The 19848-nt window shown below is 46.5% G+C and overlaps 1 protein-coding gene across 1 annotated transcript in view; it reads right to left on the reverse strand.

Annotated features, from left to right (window-relative positions):
- The window catches only part of DNAH9 (dynein axonemal heavy chain 9), a 397352-nt gene that overhangs the window by 204069 nt on the left and 173435 nt on the right, over positions 1-19848 (reverse strand). Inside the window, exons 46-48 of the mRNA XM_074971509.1 lie at positions 15856-15998; positions 12080-12241; positions 10749-10982 (exon numbers count right to left, since the gene is read on the reverse strand). Coding sequence (XP_074827610.1) covers positions 10749-10982; positions 12080-12241; positions 15856-15998 — 539 coding nt within the window. The remainder of the gene's footprint in view (positions 1-10748; positions 10983-12079; positions 12242-15855; positions 15999-19848) is intronic.

Genomic DNA, 19848 nt, shown 5'->3' on the forward strand with positions numbered 1-19848 from the left:
AGCAGGCCTCGAGGCCTGCTCCAGAAGGTGCTACTTCAATCCTAAGTCTCTTGCCACCTGAGTCCTCTTCCTGATGGACTTACAGAGGGAGCACTCTTCCTCAGCGTGTCCCTCACCAGACACAACAAGCACCTAGCATGGGGATCACTGCTGGGGATGCCCCCCACATGACAGACAATGCTTGAACTCTGGGGAGGACATCACACAGGGAAGCCAACTACTTTAACTGACATTAAACTAGACCTAAGGTACTACTATTATCTAGAGGAAAACCAAAAACTCTTAGAAAACAGACTGAAAACATGATGCCGAGCTCAGACTCTAGCTGCCAGCGGTGAGAAGGAACTGACAGGTGTCGAGGCAGCGCCACCCTCATATAGCTGGTGTGGAGCTAGGGCCGCAGGGCACAAGCACCGCCCCTAAGGGTACTGTTAGGAAAAGTTATCCAACTTCGGTGTGCTGGGCGTGTGCACCCTACAAGGAATACACAGCTTCATCTACTCAAAGAAGAACTTCTCTACCTGTCTTGCTTGGCTAGAGGCATCTCGCTGGACTCTTGTATTGTGAGGCAGTCAAGGTCACAGAGGTGAGTGTTTTACTCATAACACCCCAGAAGTGACACACAAGAGTTAGTGCTGCTTCTGGGTACAATGAGACCTACAACATTAACCCTTCATGTGCCTGCCAGCATTGATGCAAGCATAAGAGACATTTTTTACCAGAAGATGGCAGAATGGCAATGGGAGGAGGAAAAGACTAAAATGGAGAACAGCCCTCTAAGGCCATGACTGGGAACAGAAAGAATGAGGTGTTGAGAAATGACTGTAAGTGAACACCCCAAGGAAATTAGAAAATTTTAGCATGCTCCTTCCCACATTATCATCTGAAGGCCGATCAGATCAAAGTGTTAGCAAAAAGATCCAAGAGTGCCTCAGCATAGATGAGGAAGTTATTCACCTTGTGCAGTAACAGTTCTTCGAGATGTGTGTCCCTAAGGGTACTCCACTTTAGGTGTCTGTGTGCCCCTGCACCTCTAATCGGAGATTTTTGGTAGCAGTGTCCCGTTGAGCCCGCGCATGTGCTCTCCCTCCCTTGTGGTCTGCCTTGAGGGTATTTAGCACTGCACGGGCGAACCCCCCTCACTTCCTTCTCTACCACAGAGCCCTATAGAGAACTCCAAAGTAGAGGGGAGGAGGGTGGGTTGTGGAGCACCCATAGGGACACACATCTCGAAGAACCATCATTACTGCACATGGTGAGTAACTTCCTCTTCTTCTTCGAGTAGTGTCCCTATGGGTGCTCCCCTTTAGGTGACTCCGGAGCAGTACCCACCACTGGAGGCTGGGACTTCGGAGCGGAGTCTTTTACTACAGAGATTACTGTGGAGTCAAAGATGGTGTCAGCGGCCAAATCTTCAGTGATCACAATGTTCTGCGAAAGAATGGACAGAGGCCCCAATCATTGCTCTATAGATTGGGGAGATGGGGTATCCCTATGGAATGTGATTGAGGTAGGAACTGATCTCATGGAGTGCATATGGATGGAAACAAGTTGCACCCTTGCTAAGTGATTAATGCAACTAGAGACCCATTTGGATAGTCTTTGAGGAGATATCACAGAGCTTTTGGATCTTTCTGTGGACGAAAGGAAGAGTTTAGGGGATTTCCTGAAGTCCTTAGTCCTGTCCAAGCAGAATGCTAATGTCCTTCTAATATCTAACATATGCACAATTGTCTCCCAGTTGTCACAGTGTGGTTTTGGGAAAAAACAGGGAGATGAATCTGATTCATATGGAAAGTCCAGAAAAAGTAGGAAGAAACTTAGGATATGGCCTTAGAGTTGTTATTATTTATTTAAAGACAAAGGCCATGAATGATGGATGTGCCATCAGGGCCGCTATTTCTCCCATGTGCCTAGTTGAGGTGATGGCAATTGGAAATGCTGTTGTCATGGACAGGTGTAAGAGAGAACAAGTTGCCCTGGACTCGGAGGGAGGTCTAGTCCAAGCCTTGAGAACTAGATTAAAGTCCCAGACTGGAGCAGGTGGTGTCACATGGGGGAAGAGAGTCCCAATGCCCTTAAAGAGTCTACGCATTAGTGGTTGAGCAAACTCCAAGTGGGAAGCCATTTTCGCCATGAGATGTACCTTAAGGGATCTGAGTGAGAGTTTAAAATGTAGTGCAAAATCAGAGGGAGGAAAGATGATGTTGAGTCTGTCAGTTTGGAATGGTACAAACTTGGAGTCGTTTCCATTTTGTAGATAGGTATGTGGAGTGGTCAACTTGTGGTTGTGTTGCAACATGTGTTTCAACTTGTCAGAGCTTCTAAGCCTTGGAACAAAGAAAGATCCAAGCCTGGAGGCGGAGGACCCATGGGTTCAGGTGAAGGGTCAGCCCATTGTTTTGAGAGAGCGGGTAAGGAATGGGCTGACATCAGAGGAACAGGAGGGCATATTGCCATCTGCTTCAGGTAAGGGAGCAAGACTTGTCATAGTCAAGAGGGGCAATCAGAATAACTCTCGCTTTATTTTCTTGAATTTTCAACAGAATCTTGGATAGGGTAGGAAACTGAGAAAAGACATGCAAGTGGGTCCTATCCGCTGGGAAGATGAGGGCAACTGCCAGTGAATGTTTCCCCAAAGGGTGGCTATATCTTGAAGCACCTGTGAATTCAGTATACACTCATTGTCGTGAGAAAATTCCAACTGAGACTGTTGGTTACCCTGTTCTGTATCCCTTGTAGACAGACAGCTGAGATGAGCACATTGTGATGGGTGCATCAATTCCAAAGTTTGAACGCTGTCTTGCAGAGGGAGGGAGATCTGACAGCTCCTTAGCAATTTATACAAAACATACAGGTCACATTAAGTCCATCAAAACCTTTGTGTGTTTTTGATGAAAGGCAGAGTTTGTGCACAGGCACTCCTGACAGCCGCTAACCCCAAAAGAATGATGTGGAAGGCCATTAGTCCTGAACCTTGTTGTTGTGTAGGTGAGCTCCCCAGCATATTAGGGAGACATGTGTCCCAGGGTGGTGAATGTGGGTAGTGAGAGGAGCGCTCTCGCTTGTACTGCATCAGGTTGGTGCTGATAAAGTCCAGTCACTGTACCGGGGTTAGTATGCCACTGCAATGAAGTGAACCTTGGAGACTACCCTGTGTGGAGCAGTCTGTACCTCTAATGCTCCTGCCCCAAAGGTAAGCAGTAGGAAATCTCCTGTACGATGGTTGTATTGAGATATGGAAGTAGGCACCCTGTAAGTTCAGGGCTAGAAATCACTCTCTTTTCTCTAAAGCTGGTCCTAACTGCTGTGAAGTAAGGTAAGGTGACTTCTGAGTGGCGTGACAGGTGTATAGATGGCAGCTGATGCTGTAAGGTATCATTGTTCAGGCCCCCGACCAGCTCATCAAAGTGCTTATAAGAGGCAGTTTGAGAGGTCATGGACTGGGGTGCAGACTGTTCTCACTTTTGAGCCCTGGGCCTCTTACACTGTGGCTCTTTACAGGACAGAGATGGTGAATATTGAGAAGATTGTGATCTGTGGTGTGGTTGAGAGGTATATCTTCTCTTCTGTTCCACATTGTAGATTCCTAAGGAGTGTAGTGCGGTCTGAGAATCCTTCAGGATGTGGAGAGAAAATCTGTCTTCTCCGCAAAGAGTTTGGCCCTTCAAACTGGAAGTCTGTAGCTCTTTGGGCAATCTAGAGAGGTATAGCAAAACAAAAAAACCCCACAACCCACCCCAGTACCACTGTCATGGAGACTGGGCAGGCAGCTGTAACAGCTACATCCAGTGGTGTCCCTAGGACCAGTCTGGCTATTAACTGACCTTCTCTAAGAATGGTCTGAATCTGTTCTTTTTGTGTTTCCAGTAATGTTTCAGAAACATCCTGGGTTTCCCAAGATTAACAAAATTGTTTTGGCCATGACAATTTGGTAATTTATGACTCTAAACAGTAATGTTGTTGATGAATACGCCATCTTGCGAAGCCTGATCATATGGAGTTGACTTGGCATTATGTTGCTTGCTTCATGCATTAACCACATCCACTATGATAGAGTTGGATTGCGGATGTTGAAAACAAAGTCTGCCTCTTTGGGTAGAGATGTAGGGTTGTTTTTGTTTACACTCTGTTGCTGGTTGGTGCAATGGAAGCTGGCTCTGCCAGATGATTTTGGTAGGATTTAGAATCAGCCCATTAATTGGGAGGATAGTTCTAGATGAGAAGGTAGTGTGCAGAATTTCCACCAACTTGTGATGTGTATCTGCCACCTCCTGTAAGGGAATCTGCAGCTCGTCTGCCACACTCTTTGTAAGATCCAGAAAGTTCTTAAATCTTCACCTAGTGATGAGGGGTAGGCAGCACAGTCTCATCTGGGAGAGATGAGAAGTGTACTGAAGAGGTAGCTTCCTCTTCAGGTGTGATTGTTTGTTTTTTTCCCCTTCCCCCTTCTTTCCTGTTCTGAAAAAGCTTTCTCCTGTCCTGGCTCAGGTGCCAGGCTGTAGCAAACCATCTGGTGGACTCTCCCTGAGAGACACCGGAGACTATCACACCATGTGTGTGTATATACCCGAAGAGTTACAATATGGCCTTGGGAGGGAGAGGCAGGAAGGCAGGCATGAGCGGTTGGCATGATGGAATTGGGGATGACCCTTGTAGTGTGGTGGTGGGCTACCTTGAGGGGCCAGGGAATGATCTTCTCCTGGCCAGTGTCAGATTTGTCAGTGGGTAAGGGTGCTGCTGACTGGCGTATTGGCAGTATACAGCCCAGTGCTAAGAGCGATTCTGGGTGCCGGGATGTGCTCGATACTGGGGTCCTGGTACCAAGTAATGGGGATTGTGGTTCTTTCCCAGTCATCAAGTCTCCAGGGTATCAGAGCTCATGCAGTACCATGGGTTCATTTGGTACCACAGAGGAGGGTCCGTGGTGCATAATCAGTACCGATAGTTGAGCAGAGCACTCCCTAAATGAGAGTTTTGCCCAGTATAAAAAATTTGTTGGTGCCACTTTTTAACGAGACAGTATGGTAATTGTACTGAGGCCACAGGTCTCCAGAGTATCAAAGTACTTGTGTTACCATGGGTTCATCCGGAACCCCAGAGGAGTGTCTGTAGTCGGTATCAATGGTTGGGAAGATGCAGAACACTTCCTAGGTGGGAGTTTTGTTGCATCTGGTACCAAAGGGTTTCTCTATGCCGCTCTTTTAGAGATGGTACGGTAACTGTCCCTTCTCCTTAGGGGACTGTATGGTTGCCTCAGAGCATGAGGATGGAAGCCTCTGGTGTGTCCATGCAGAAGCAGAGCTGACAGCAGGGCTTCTCTGCGTCGCTGTTTTAGAGATGGTAGGGTAACTGTGCCCTCTCCATGTAGTAGTTGCCCAGAGTAGAGCTCAGAGCAGCACAGAGCTTACAGAAGCCCCTTGTCCGTGCTGAGAGCAGAGCTCAGAGCAGGAAGCCCCTTCTCAGGTTTCAGCTTCCAGAACTTCCCAGCAGACCAGGAGCAGCAGCTGAGCTCACAGCAGGAGGTTCCTCTGCTGATATTGTCCTATTGAGAGGTTTCAGAGTAACAGCCCTGTTAGTCTGTATTCGCAAAAAGAAAAGGAGTACTTGTGGCACCTTAGAGACTAACCAATTTATTTGAGCATAAGCTTTCGTGAGCTACAGCTCACTTCTGAGTGAGCTGTAGCTCACGAAAGCTTATGCTCAAATAAATTGGTTAGTCTCTAAGGTGCCACAAGTACTCCTTTTCTTTTTGTCCTATTGAGGTGGCCGCACTGGGGAACACCCCTCTGGCTGGCCAGTTGCTCAGAGGAGCCTTTCCAGGGGGAGTCTGCTGGTGGCTTCTTTGTTTCTCTCGCTCTCTTCTCCTCTTCATCACTCGACCCCTTTTGAAGCGAAGGCTCCGGGGATGATCTGGGGTCAACACCCCACGGAGTCCCCTGCATACTGAAGTGTTTTCGCTATTGGGAAGAATTTTTACTTAAGCTCCCAGCTCCTGTGAGGCTGCAATTTCAGGTGTGGCAGGTAAAGCACTTCTGTGAGGGTCTCCTAGGCACAGTGAGTGTCTGGCCATTACAGGAACTGACTCCTGGCAGGAGAGGCACCGCTTGGAGCAGAGTGAGCCAGGCAAGCCCCTGGGCAGGGGGTGTCATCCTCTAGCAGGGAGGAATATGCAGAAGAACATAGTCTTTACTTTTTTTTTTTAAACTGAAAAAGAAATAATTATGAGTCTACTAGATGCCAGGAAAGGGGGGGGGGAGGAGAATGCCCCCAGACAGGGAAGGAAAGTGAAGTTCTTTTCCTTTTTCTCTTTTCTTTTTAACCAAAGGAATAAAATAAAAACAAAACACTAGCCTGAGTACTTTTAGGGAGAACAAAGGTAACAAAAAAAACACTACTTATGCTAATGACACAGATAAGGAAGGGACAACTGCTCCTTTGGTCAGAGGCCAAAGGTGGTAGAGAAGGAAGTGAGGGGGGTTCCACCATGCAGTGCTAAATAGCCTGGAGGCAGACCATGAGGGAGGGAGAGCACATGCCCGGGCTCAAGGGGACACTGCTACCAAAAATCTCTGATTAGAGGTGCAGGGGCACACAGACACCTAAAGTGGAGCACCCATAGGGACACTACTCGAAGAAGAAAATGAGATAATCAACTAATAGCAATACAGAGTGTGCAATCATCAACTGCGCTAAGAAATGGGAAGATTCTGTGAGACGCTTCTATATGTTCTGGGTAGGCAGATAAGCAATTTCTAATGTGGAGGAGAAAGGAAAAGAACAAAGCAAGCCACACATTCAAGGGAACTTCACTGTGACTTCAACTGGGAGAGAGGAAAGACTTGACTATGACCAGGAACACAGCAAGAAGAATTATTAAATAACAGAAAACCTGGAGGGCAGGCTCCCAGCAGGCACATTTAATCTGAATGCCCATGCTGCGTTTCAAGAACACAAACACTGCATCACAAAGGTCAGCAATTAATTGGTACAGCAGGCAAGACCTGGATCTAGAATTCAGCGATGCAATTTTAACAAAAGTCATATTAAAAGTTAACTTAGCAACAGGGCTTTGAACAGACCTCTTTTTATTGAGCATAGCTCTGAAAAATAAATTACTCAACCAGCAGACTTGTCCAATTTCACTATCTGGGAGCTAGCCCGTGACTTTCCTGGAAATGGAGGACAGTCATTGTCTGAAGTTTTGTTTAGTACATAAGCTAATGAGAGACAGCTACTTAAAACAGAAGCTAATCACGAATGCCAAGATTTCCAAATCCCAAAAAGGGCGGGGGTGGGGTGGGGAGATTTAGAAACTAGAATGGCTAATTCAAGAAACACCCTGAGAAAAGACTGCAAGTGCCCAGGTTAAAATCAGTGTCCCAAGGTGCCACGACGTATTCAATACCGATAATTAACTAGCCATTAACCGCCAGGCACCAAGAGCAGTGAGAACTATGTTGGCAATAGGAGCACAAGCCTGGATCCACAAAGGTACTTTGACACTGAAGATCCAATTTTAAGACACCACTGTTGTCCACAAAACTCCTGATCAGCTGCTGTCTAACTCTGCAGGCATCTACAGTCACTCGACACCTTAGTTTTCAAGGTAAAAGTTCTTGGCACTGATGTTTCCGTCTTTGGGCAGGTGCACTGCTGACTCATGCTAGGTCTCCAGATGCATCTCTCCTGCAGGAGCCCCAGAGCGATCCAAAAAGTGGGAAAGGATCAGTGGAGGAGCACCTAGCTCACCTGTGAGGCCCAATCCGGTAGGCATGCTCAGAGCCCATACCAGATTAAGTCCCATTCAAAATCAGGCCAGAGAAAGAGGGGGTGGCCAATTTATAGCTTCTAGACAAGTGGTTAGAGCATTCACCTGGGACGGGGGAGATCTAGGTTCAATTCCCCACTCTGCCTGTGGAGGAGAAAGTACCTGAATAGGGGTCCCTCACCTCTCAGGTGAGTGATCTTACCACTGGGATAAAGCAATAAGGTAGGCACCACAACCACCTCCTCCTCTTACCATGGCACTAAGCAGCTGCCTAAATCATTCTCACAAGAAACGGCTTCGGCACCTAAGCTGCCTGACTCCAGGAGAGGGACACTCAGTGTCACAAAGCTTAAGTCCCTTTGTGGATCAGGACCATCGCCCTCAGCCTTGAGACACAGCCTGTTCCCTACGTAGATGTCAAAATTCTTTTTCCCTGCTTAAAAAAAGCTTTCAAAATCCCATTTAATAAAAACTCCAGACTACACACTTGAGTAGGACAAAGCATCTGTCCCTTTGCACTTGCAGTCACTATGCGCAACAGAACTCGTGTCATTTCCATGGAGGTCAGGCTGATGTTTCCAAACCAGGCTGCTTGCAGTTGGGCATCTACATCCATCTTCAGGGATCTAAATAAATGGACTGATTGTCATCAGTGTTAAGTATCCAGAACTTGTTCTGAAATCAGTGGCAGCTGTGATTACTCAGCACCTCTGAAAATCAGGTCAGTTTTAGCTAGGTGCTTCATTTTGCACATCCAAGTTTGAAAACTGTGGCTTTAATCTCAGTCAACTCTATGAACAATCACTCCTTGCTTCAATTCTAGTCCAAAGTGAAATAAACTTCAAGCTTAATGATAGCCTATCCCACAACACCAGAAAACTCCCAAGGAAAAGAGAAGGCAGGAGAAAGCCATGCTGAGCATTAAAAGCTTCACATTTCATCCCAGACTCCTGGGACACTGCCGATATTGTGCTGGAGCTTATAAATAGATGCCCACTGGGACATCTAGGAAACCATTCCTGAAGTACTAGGGGCTTCGGTGTTTGTATTAATATTAGAGTCAGCTGCCAGTAAGAAACACAGATGCGAACCATCTTCTCCACCATTAAATGTCATAAAAACTGCAGGCTGCGGATTACAGAAGATGCTTTGGCCCCCAACTGAGCAAGCTACACATAGGGCTCAATTTATAAAAGTGCTGAGTGCTCGCAGGTCCCTTTGACTTCCTTTGCAGTTAGGAGTGCTCAGCAGTACTGAAGATGTAGCCCATAGCCTGTCTGCCGCAACCTCCATTCTCCATTGGGCACCAGAGGGAATGCTTCCATCACCACTGTTATCCAGTTAGTTCAAATGGAAAAGATGAAGCCTGCTGGTTCCTACTGGGGTTTTCTCAGTATCCCCCTCTTCCCCTCATTCTCCATTCTGGCTGGGATGGCATCAAGTTGGGCCCATTTCCCTCAGCACTAACAGGTAAATAAGAGATTCCTTACCTAGCCTAATACCTGGGAAATGTGATGGACATAATATTCCTGGAGTTTAGCAAAACTTTTGACATGGTCCCACATGACAATCTCATAAGTAAGATGGAGAAATGTGGGCTTGGCAAAACTACCATTAAGTGGAAACATAATTGGCTAAACAACCACAATAGGAGTAACTATTGATGGAACACTGTCAGATTGGAAGGAGGTCTTGAGTGGGGTTCCACAGGGATCTGTTCTGGGTCCGGTGTCATTTAACATCTTTATTAATTATCTGGATTTAGGAATAGAGAACATACTGATCATATTGGCAGATGACACAAAGTTTGGGGGGTTGCCAACACTTTAGAGGATAGAACTAAAATTCAGAGGGATTTTGATAAATTGGAGAACTGGGCTATAGATAACAAAATGAAATTCAACAAAGACAAATGTAAGGTGCTACACTTAGGGAAGAAAAATCAAATGCACAAATACAGAATGGGGGATAACTGGCTTGGCAGCAGCACTGCTCAAAAGGATCTGGGAGTTGTGGAGGATCACAACCTCAACATGAGTCAGCAATGTGATGCTGCTTCAAAGAAAGCAAATGCAATTTTAGGTTGCATTAGCAGAGGCATAGCATGCAAGTCACAGGAGGTGATAGTACCACTCTACTCAGCACTGGTTAGGTCTTAGCTAGAATACTATGTCCAGTTTTGGTTACCAATGTATAGAAATGATACAGAGAAACAGGGAAAGATGCAGAGGTGAGTGCCCAAGATGATCAAAGGGATGGAATGCAGCCATATGAGTTGAGAGAGTTGCCAAATACCCAGAACAATATACAGCCAGTCATCATTTTAGCAGTTTAGCCAGCTAGGTTCTTTACAAGTGGATTTCAGTCTACTGGGTTATTCAGGAATGCTCATTAACTAAGGTTTCTTAAAGACATGTATCCTGATTTGTAAGGGAAAATGATCCAATCATTACCCATTTTTATCACACACCCATGGCAGTATGAAAAGATACAATGTGTAGCTGAAGCTGTAGATGCTGATCTGGTGTAAGCAGTTGCAAACTCATTGACTTCAGCTCCCTTGACCTTACTCCAGGTCTCACTCTGGCCCAGACTAGGCAAACATACTATATTATGTGTAGCTGAGAAACAATTACCATAATTACATAAACCTACTTATCAAATTGATCTCTACTTGATTCTCTACTTGTGCAGTGATTAGTTTAGAACCACAGCAGCTGGCTTTACACACACACACCCTCTCTCTTTCTCTCCTTCCCCCCATGGAAGAGAAACATGTCTCATCTGAGAATTGAGCCCAAGCCCTGGAGGGGAGAGATGGGGATGCTAAAGCCAGGATCCACCACAGACATTCACTACCCGCATCCCACTTTTAATCTGTAGTTTTTCTTCCAAACTGAAGCACAGTATGCATTGAGCTGAGAAACAACTAAACAAATCAGCATTCAGACCAGAGACGAGAGAAGGGTCTTCTCACCTGTGCAGATGTGCTGTTGAGTTTCTGCAGGCCATTCTCCAGTCGCTCCATTTTTGCTGTAAGCTCCTTGCCCTTTTTAAATAATAAATTTTGGTAGAGTTTGATTTGCTCGAGGAATGACTTGGGTGTGGTGTAGTTATAGCGACGTTCATTGCTCAGATAAGACCGGGACATCTCATTGACACTTGTATGGACATAGGCCATAAACTTGCTTATTGAGTCTTTCACTGAAAGCTAAAATGAAAGAGACTATATTTTAAACAAAACAAAAAGTAAGCAAATCTATTAATCATTGCCTTCTACTACCGCATAATTGAATGTGTAGCATCTCATTTGGGCTCTTCATTAATTTACTCTCTCTAGAATTTCTCCAGTTGCTTGTGCTCTACATTTGAACATACTGTACTGAGTAATTTTTATACTATTCATTTGTACATAATAACTCCCTTTTACTAATTAAAATAAGGACAGTTCTGTACAGACAGGAAAATACATACGCATTAAAAGAGACGTTCTAGACAATATGACTCAACTAAATACTATGTAGAAAAGCTAAATGAATAAATCCATTTAGCTGTTAATTGAGTATTAAGTAGCCGTCAAACTGAGCTACAAATGTATTTGCTCTTGAGAATACCTAAAAATTCTCAGACACACATGCAGCAAAGGAAGTATATTCTGGGGAATAATTATGCAAGTGTCAGCAGAGAGGAACCAAGTCTGGTTACTGTCCGGATTGATTTGTAAACCTCAATTTACACTACCTAAGCCACCAACACAATCCTGACCCCTGAAAGGGAGGGATAAAGGGTGTGTGCGCGTGTGTGTGTGTGTGAGTGCACGCACGCGCACACACACAGTGTTCCCGGCCCAGCGCCTACTAAGGTCTGCGTCTCTCTCAGATGTTGGCCAATATCTGTAGCCCGTTCCAGGGCAGCTTGGTTTGATTTAGATTAGCAGGATACAGCACAGTCAGCAATTTGTCTACAATGTGTGTTTGGGAGCAGTAAAGCTGTGTCTTTTGGTGGAACGGAGGCTCTATTGTAACATTACTGGGAATTCGGTCTGAATGTACTGCTTACAGTAACAGCGGGTGCCTGCACCCAGTGGCTGAGTTACAGCCCTCTCTCACAGGGGAGTTCAGGCTGGGCTTAGATGCAGCAGCTTCTCACTTCTGCTAATGAAGCCAAGGCTACAGCCGCTCATGACTCGCTGATGAGATCACGGCAAGTGCACTGAGGCACTCAGGGTCCATCTCTGGCTGGAAAGACTCTCGGCTGACAGACCAGGAGCTGCAGAGTCAGCAGGGGTTACCTCTGCTGGAACCTCACCTCAATGTTCTCAGTTTCTTGCAGGAAGCGCAGGCTGACAGACTCCAATGCCTCTTGAGGCCACTCGTGGAACCAGTCTATCGCTGTGCAGTTCACCACCGCTGGGAATTTCCTGCTGCGAACTCTCAGCTTGTTACCAACGGGTGAGAAACAAAGAGCAACCTGAGGAGCAAGAAGGATAAGAGCACTGAGAAGAGGCAGGGCAGCAGGCTGGGAGGCACCCAACATAGCTGCAGCTTTGGGTTTTCCCTGTTGGGAGAATGACTCCCCGGGAGGATTTCAGAGTAAGATCAGGAGCCGCACCCAGAATGACCTCTTGAGCTTTGAGCCTTTGCAACTTTGGCCGGTGCGTCCGCACTTGGAAATTCCATATAAAACAGCATAACCAAACAGCAAGCACTCCTTTCTCTCTGAAATAACAGCAAACTGCTTCCCTGAAGAACTGCTTTTGTAATGCCGACGGATCCCGGTCGTCAGCAGGCGGGACTGAACCTGGGACATCTAGAGCTAAATGCATGAGCCTCTATTGCATGAGCTAAAAGCCATATGGCTATTAGCAAAGGCTGTAAAGCAGACTCACTAATCTCTAAGTGGTCTCGGTGCCACTAGAGGGGACAGAACACCACACCCACAAATGGGCCAGAATCACCCTGCTGGCAGCACCTAGCAAACTTTCACTGTTACTCAATGCTGCATATTTAGGGCCTGGCTCTCATTCATACACCACTCTGGCAGCATAACGGGGCCTTGAAAAGGCTGTAAATAGATATAGACCCTAGGGTATGGAGTGGTGGAAAGGGGCCCTAGCATAGAATCAGGCCCTTTATCTACTGTATCTTGTTTCAGTATGGCTTACTGAGTATTATCATCTAACTGGCTTTTACAAACTCTGTCTCTCATACACAGAGCAGTATACAATACTCCAAGATCCTATACGTGTCTATCTCAGGCTATGTAATCCAGCCTTTAACAACCTGATCACCCACTACCTCACAACCACCACCAACACACTGTTCTTTCTACATCCTTAGATTTAGATGTGGAGCCTCTTGCAGTTGTCTGTGTTACTCTCTGTGTGCTGGGCAAAGATCAGGGTCCTAACCCTCAGGTACTGCCAGGCTATGCTCCATTATTAATTACTATTGTTGTTGTTATTAAGTATTTGTATTATTGTAGGAGCCCTAGTGATGGGCCAGAACCCCACTGTGCTAGATGCTGTGATACAGGCCCTGAGTGGGGGGAGGCAAAATGGCTGTACATATTGACATTTGCTCTCCTCCAGTCTGCTGTTCAGTCTGAGATCCACTCCTGTGCTGACAGACCCTGTGCTGATCAAATCTGGGACACTCGATATATAAGGCATGCTATAATCTGCTTCTTGGTTTATTACACAGAGCGCAGATTTTCATTATTAAATGCAGTAAATAATTTAGCAACACTTAACAGCTGACCCCAGAACAGCTGTTCCCTATCATGTTGTTAAAGAGAAAGAACAAGGAAATGGAAACATGGAACCAGGTCTCAATGAATCAAAACGTTCCTCTCTTCATGAAAAATCCAGCAATCCTTTGACCATAGGGTACATTTCCACGGGGGGCACTGGTCATGAGGGGACTCAGGTGGCCCAAAGAAGCCATAACCTTTCCACAGATGCCCAGCATAGATTCCTGTACCACAGGGGAACACTGTTGGTGCAGCTGTTCCCCTACCTCCCACTTTCCTGGCCTAGGGGATGTGTCTGGGAGACGGGGGCATGGAGCTCTGCTCTACCATAGCAACGCTGCACTGGGACCTCAAGCAGTGGCAGTATTTAATGCTGCCTGTCGGGAGCTTCACATTGCAGAGGGGCTGGGGCTGGCCCTCAGACACTTACAAGCTCCCTGATACTCCCCTTTCTGCTCCTGAACCAACTGGATCTAGCCTACATGAACAGCTGCCATTGACAAGCTGGATACCCAGTTCTCAAGCACCTCACTCAGACACAAACACAATAGTACAATACGGCCAAGGAGCTAGTTTACACCAACACAGGTTGGGAAGCTCCTCACTCCCAGCCCTGTTTCACTGCCCTAGGTATGCTGCTGTACTCTAGCCTGGCTGTGTTCTCTGTCTCGCTCTCTACCTCTGCTTCCTGGTGGTGGTATCATTATTATTATTTATTACTATGACTGTTTCTGCAGAAGCACCAGATGCCCCAAGTTGAGATTGAGGTTGAGGTTTTATTGTGTCAGGCATGGTGCAAACACCTCGCAAGAGACACAGTCCCCACCCAGGGAGTTTGTGTGTGGGAGTGACACAGAGCAAGTCTCAACAGGAAGTGGGGCATTGAGCGGTGTCCTGCAGGAGGTGTGCTTGCTTTCAACTTCCTGCTGCTGCTTAGCTCCTTATCCCACAGTGCTTTCTCTAGCGACTAGGGGGGCCCACCCTTTGGCAAGTCTTTAAACTGTTTTTTTCATATTTTAGCAAGTTGAAATAACATGTGAGTGAGCTCCCAACGGCATGTCTCTGTGCTGTGCATGTTCTAGGATCCCCTGAGCTCCCAATGTATTTACCACCTGTCCTCTCCAAGGCTGATAGCTTAAACAAAGCTGTAGCCAAAATTAGGCATATTTCCAAAAGATCTTCCGCAAACTTCTCAGGAACCATGTTTCCTACCGTAGGATGCGGTGTGTGAAATTCTGAGTGCGTTTGTTTAGTTGTAGCAAAGTCAATATCGCACTTGCAATGTAAGGGTAGCCTCGTCCTGACAAGGAAAAGACTGGCTTCTCGGAACAATAACACTGTTTAGCACTGATGCAACCGCTGCAGATGTAAAGTGATAATGAGCTGGAGTGAAACAAATTATTTAAAAAAAAGAAAGAAGACTTCCTGTTGGGTAATGATTGGATTTATTGAATGATGACCTATTGTCCAGCTGGCAGGCACAAAGGTTAAGGAAGTTGCCTGATACTCTAGCACGAGTCATTTTCCTATGCAATCCTACATGCCAATCAAATAAGAAACCTAGGGATATTAAAACCCAAAGAGTCTTAAAATGAATATCAGATTCCCCCCCGCCCCCCATATCAGATTGGGGTCTCTTTATTTATAAGACCTTCCAGATTTGAGAAGTTGTGCTATAGGTAGAAGCAACACTTTAGAGCTGAAATGTCAAAACTCATCTCCTTTAGTCTAGATGCCACAACTCATATGATTGAAGACAACTGATTTGAGTTCCCATAGCTGCAAAGCATCAAGTTACCAGGCTTATATGACGTTAAGATGGCTCCTTTGGCCTAGATTTTCCAAGAAGCATTCAAGGATTTAGCCATGTGACTCCAGGTCTAAATCCCAATGTACCACCTAAAAAATGGAAAGGTCTATGATATTTTAGCAGAGGTCTGTGGGGAAAAATCACCATTTTTGGGGAATGAGAGATTGTGTTTAATTAAATATGGAGAAATGTTTAAAAAAAAGTCTTTAAGGAAATGTTATCAGTCACTGTGTCGCCTTACTAGTTCAATATATTAAAAAGATTGGACAGAAATTCCTAATCATCATATTACTATACAAAGGTACAAGGTGCAATTATCAGAGGTGGTACATTCCTTCAGTTGAAGCGCTGTTTGATGAGTTTTGGACAATTCATGTATTCATAGACTTTAAGGCCAGAAGGGACCATTAGATCACCTAGTCTGACTGCCTGTATATCACAGGCCATGGAATTTCACTCTGTAGGGTTACCCCTGCATTGAGCCCAATGGTAGGGATGTGAATTCTCCCGGGCATAGTCCTACCTTTAGCTGTCGTCGAACACGGTCTATGAAGAATTTCCAGCAGGTTTCCCTGGTGTCCACCAGTCCTTGGCTTTTGACTTCGTTTCTCACACTGCTGATGATGTTTTCAACTTCATCATCAGTGAAAAGATCAGGAATTTCACCTGGGAAAAATGGGATCACATTTTTACAAACTAACAGGCAAACTGGAATTTTTACCTTGATGGTATAAAGTTGTTTGTGGAGCCGAGCTCTCATACAGACTAGGTCACTGGATTCCATAGCACAGATCCAAGTGAGCCTCTTTCATCAGATTGGAGATGATATAGGAGTAAGCCACATCTGCCCATGAAGAGCTGATTTACTGGCAATTAATTAAACCAACTTTCGCACAACCTTAAAACAAGCAGAAGTTGAAAGTACTTTCTAATCTCAGAATCAGGAATATAGCAACTGCATTGCTTTCTGATTGACTCTGCTATTTAGATTTCAGGAAATTTAATCCCCAATATGCCTTACACAACAGTGAATCATTTCAGTTTTGCAAAGTAATTTGTGACATATTCAAGTTCTGCAGCTCTTTAAAAATGCCATCTGCAGCTGTATTCAAATAAATGACAGATCACTATGGTTAAAAAGCTAATGGTACATTCAGTTAATTGCCAAGAATGTATGCATGCAAACAGAATTGTAGCGATTCCTTACTTTACTACTCCCTAATTTATCTCCTTCTGACCCCTGTCTGGACTGAAATGATCATTATCTGATCAGACTGCTGAAAATCTGAGCTTTATTTGGTACTGTATTAACAATTGAGGGGGGAAACAGCAGCTGATCAGAAACCAGCAAAATGTTACTCCTCTTTATTAAGTTATGATGATAAATACAACAAATAAAACAAACAAAAACATGCAACCAATTAGAAGCAAGCAGCCAAGTCAACCAATCAGAAAACATCCTTTCCCACTGAGCTGCTACAGACATTGCCATGAAAAGTCACAAGTTACCTACAGTTATTGCTTCATTTAAGGTTGCCAGGTGTCTGGTTTTCGACCAGAACACCAGGTCGAAAAGGGACCCTGGCGGCTCTGTTCAGCACCGCTGACTGGGCCGTTAAAAGTCCGGTTGGTGGCGCAGTGGGGTTAAGACAGGCTCCCTGCCCTCCCTGGCTCCACGCAGCTCCCGAAGCGACCGGCATGTCCCTGCAGCCCCTAGGCACAGGTGTGATCAGGGAAGTTCCGCACACTGCCCCCACCCTGAGCTCTGCAGCTCCCACTGGCCAGGAACTATGGACAACAGGAGCTGTGGTGGCAGTGCCTGTGGGCATGTGAACTGCACACCACGCAGAGCTGCCTGGCCACACCTGCGCCTAGGAGCCGGACATGCCAGCTGCTTCCAGGAGCAGCACAGAGACAGGGCAGGCAGGAAGCCTGCCTTAGCCCCACTGCACCCCTGACCAGGAGCTGCCTGAGGGAAGCACTCCCCGGCCAGAGCCAACACCACCCACCAACCTCCTGCCCCATGTCAGAACCCCCTCCTGCACCCTAATTCCCTCCCAGAGCCTGCACCCCACACTCAGCCCCCCTGCCCCAGCCCTGAGCCCTCTCCTGGAGCCCATACCCTAACCCCCTACCTCAGTTCGGAGCCCGCTCCTGCACCCCAAACCCCTCATCTCCGGCCCCACCCCAGAGCCCACACCACCAGCCAGAGCCCACTCCCACACTCCAAACCCCTCGGCCTCAGCCCAGAGCCTGCAACCTCAGCTAGAGCCCTCACCCCCTCTTTCACCCCAAACCCCTGCCCCGAACCTGCTCCTTAACCCCTAATTTCTGGCCCCACCCTGGAGCCCGCACTCCCAGCTGTAGCCCTCACCCCCTCCTACACCCCAACCCCTGCCCCAACCCAGTGAAAGTGAGTGAGGGTTGGGGAGAGCGAGCGATGTAGGGAGGGAGGCTGGAATGAGTGGAGGCAGGGCCTCAGGGAAGGGGCAGGGGAGGGGCGGGGCAGGGGTGTTTGGTTTTGTGTGATTATAAAGTTGGCAGCCCTAGCCTCATTGGGTCTGAGATACCAAGATATTTCCTTGTACCTAGAATAGGGGATAGCCCCTGCATCCCCACTATCACATGAGGTAACTCTGGGGAAATACAGGCCTTCAAAAGCAACCATAATATCATCCTAATGCCACAGAAACAGGATCTATCCCTTTTCCAGTCACGGGAGCCAGCAGGCCTTCTAAGCCAGTGACACAACCTTTTCTCCCCTCTGGTCCATGGTTAAGCACAGGTAGTCCTCAGTAAGTCGAAATGTCGTAACTCGAAACCACCATCCATTCTATTGCAGGACCGAGTGTCGTAAAATCTAAATCAACTGTGGTAAGTAGAATCAGGGTGTCAATTAGAAATGTTGTAAGTGCCGTTCATCGTAAGTCCAACGTCGTAAAGTCAAGGACTGCCTGTATACACTTTGAGCTGGACGTATATCTGCACTACCTCTCATTGAACTAGTGTGCTAGAAACAGAAGTGTAGCTGCTGCTGTAGCACATGTGCCAGGATGGGCCAGCCACCTGAGCAGGTACCTAGGTTCTCAGCTGGCACTGTATGTGGGGCGGCTAGCCCCTCCCTCCGCTTATGCCTCTGTGGCTACACTGCTATTTTTAGCACGTTAACTTGATCAAAGTTAGTATGGGTATGTCTGTCTGAGTTGGGAATGACACCCCCAAACCCTTAGGTAGCCTGGACCTCCTTAGTCGTAACCATCTCCAGGATACAGGCAGCTTTCTCATACAAGGATAAAGACAGACAGACATACACACACATTCCCAAAGGAAAGACCAAGAAAACTCTAAGGAAGAGAATAAGCAGGAAAGCACCAGGCCTTCCTCCTCCTTCTATGTACTTCCAGTGGGTGGCCACAGCATCAGCCCCTCCCCACTTATCCTCCCCCATTTTAAGCAAGGAAGGGTGAATCAGACATGGGCAAGCAAAGGGGGAAAAGGAGAAGGGGGGTACAATCAAGATCGCCACTCTAGACAGATGGTGAATGGCGGAAGGAGTCCCCTCCGCCCTGCCTGGGGCTAACGGACAGGGAGGTCTGGTCTCATGGGTCCTTCTAAGCAAATAAAAATAATTCCATGTAAGGAGCCAGAGGACTTCAGAAGCCCATTATACCACCCCATCAAAGTCCTCACTGATCAGCTAGCACTGACTTGCTGTCAGAAAGATCATGTCTTCGTCTCAGAGCAGACCCATTGAAACAAACGGGCAGCCCTCTGGTGACTGGAAGGGAAACAGAAAGCTGTAAGAAAGACTGTGTGGGCCTCCTCCATGCTGACAGGCAGCTACAGTGCTGTAATTAGGGCTGGGGGATGCTCATGTTGTCCCCGCAGGAGGGCAGTGCATGGGGCTGCAGGGGGAACTATACACAACACACAATTTACCCAGCAAATTAAACCCCTCTTCTGGTTAGGAATTATCCACAAACAGTCTCTGGCATCTGCAAATTCATTTGCTGTTCAGATTGTTTGAACACTATATGAACAAATTTCAGACAGTGGGCTGTCCACAGACTTCACTTCAGCTATGAATGCAATACTAATATTCTATGTCAACTCTTGATTATTCACTATTTGTGGTGTATCATTGGTCACCTACGTCCATTGTATTGATTCTGTGCCCTGCTAAGCTAACTGAGAGTGAGGTGAAATGCAAATGCTGAACTCACATGCAAATGTCATGGTCTCCACAGAAATTGGGGTATTCATGGGAAGAACAGCTATTTACCAACCACACAAAGACCAGCCATACACATTTGTCTAGAAAAATGAACAAGAAAGGAACGTGGTTGGACTGAATAGCTATCTGACATTCGAACATGTGGTCTTTCAATGGCTTTGCATTAATCACCCAGCTCTCGCAAAGGGTGAAGTCAAATTCTTTAGCCAGGACTAGTGGGAGTTATGTCATACAACTAAACTGCCTCTCATCGGAATGGACACTGCACATCTTTCAATGAAA

This window comes from Natator depressus, chromosome 14, assembly GCF_965152275.1.
Source record: "Natator depressus isolate rNatDep1 chromosome 14, rNatDep2.hap1, whole genome shotgun sequence".
Lineage (NCBI taxonomy): Eukaryota > Metazoa > Chordata > Testudines > Cheloniidae > Natator > Natator depressus.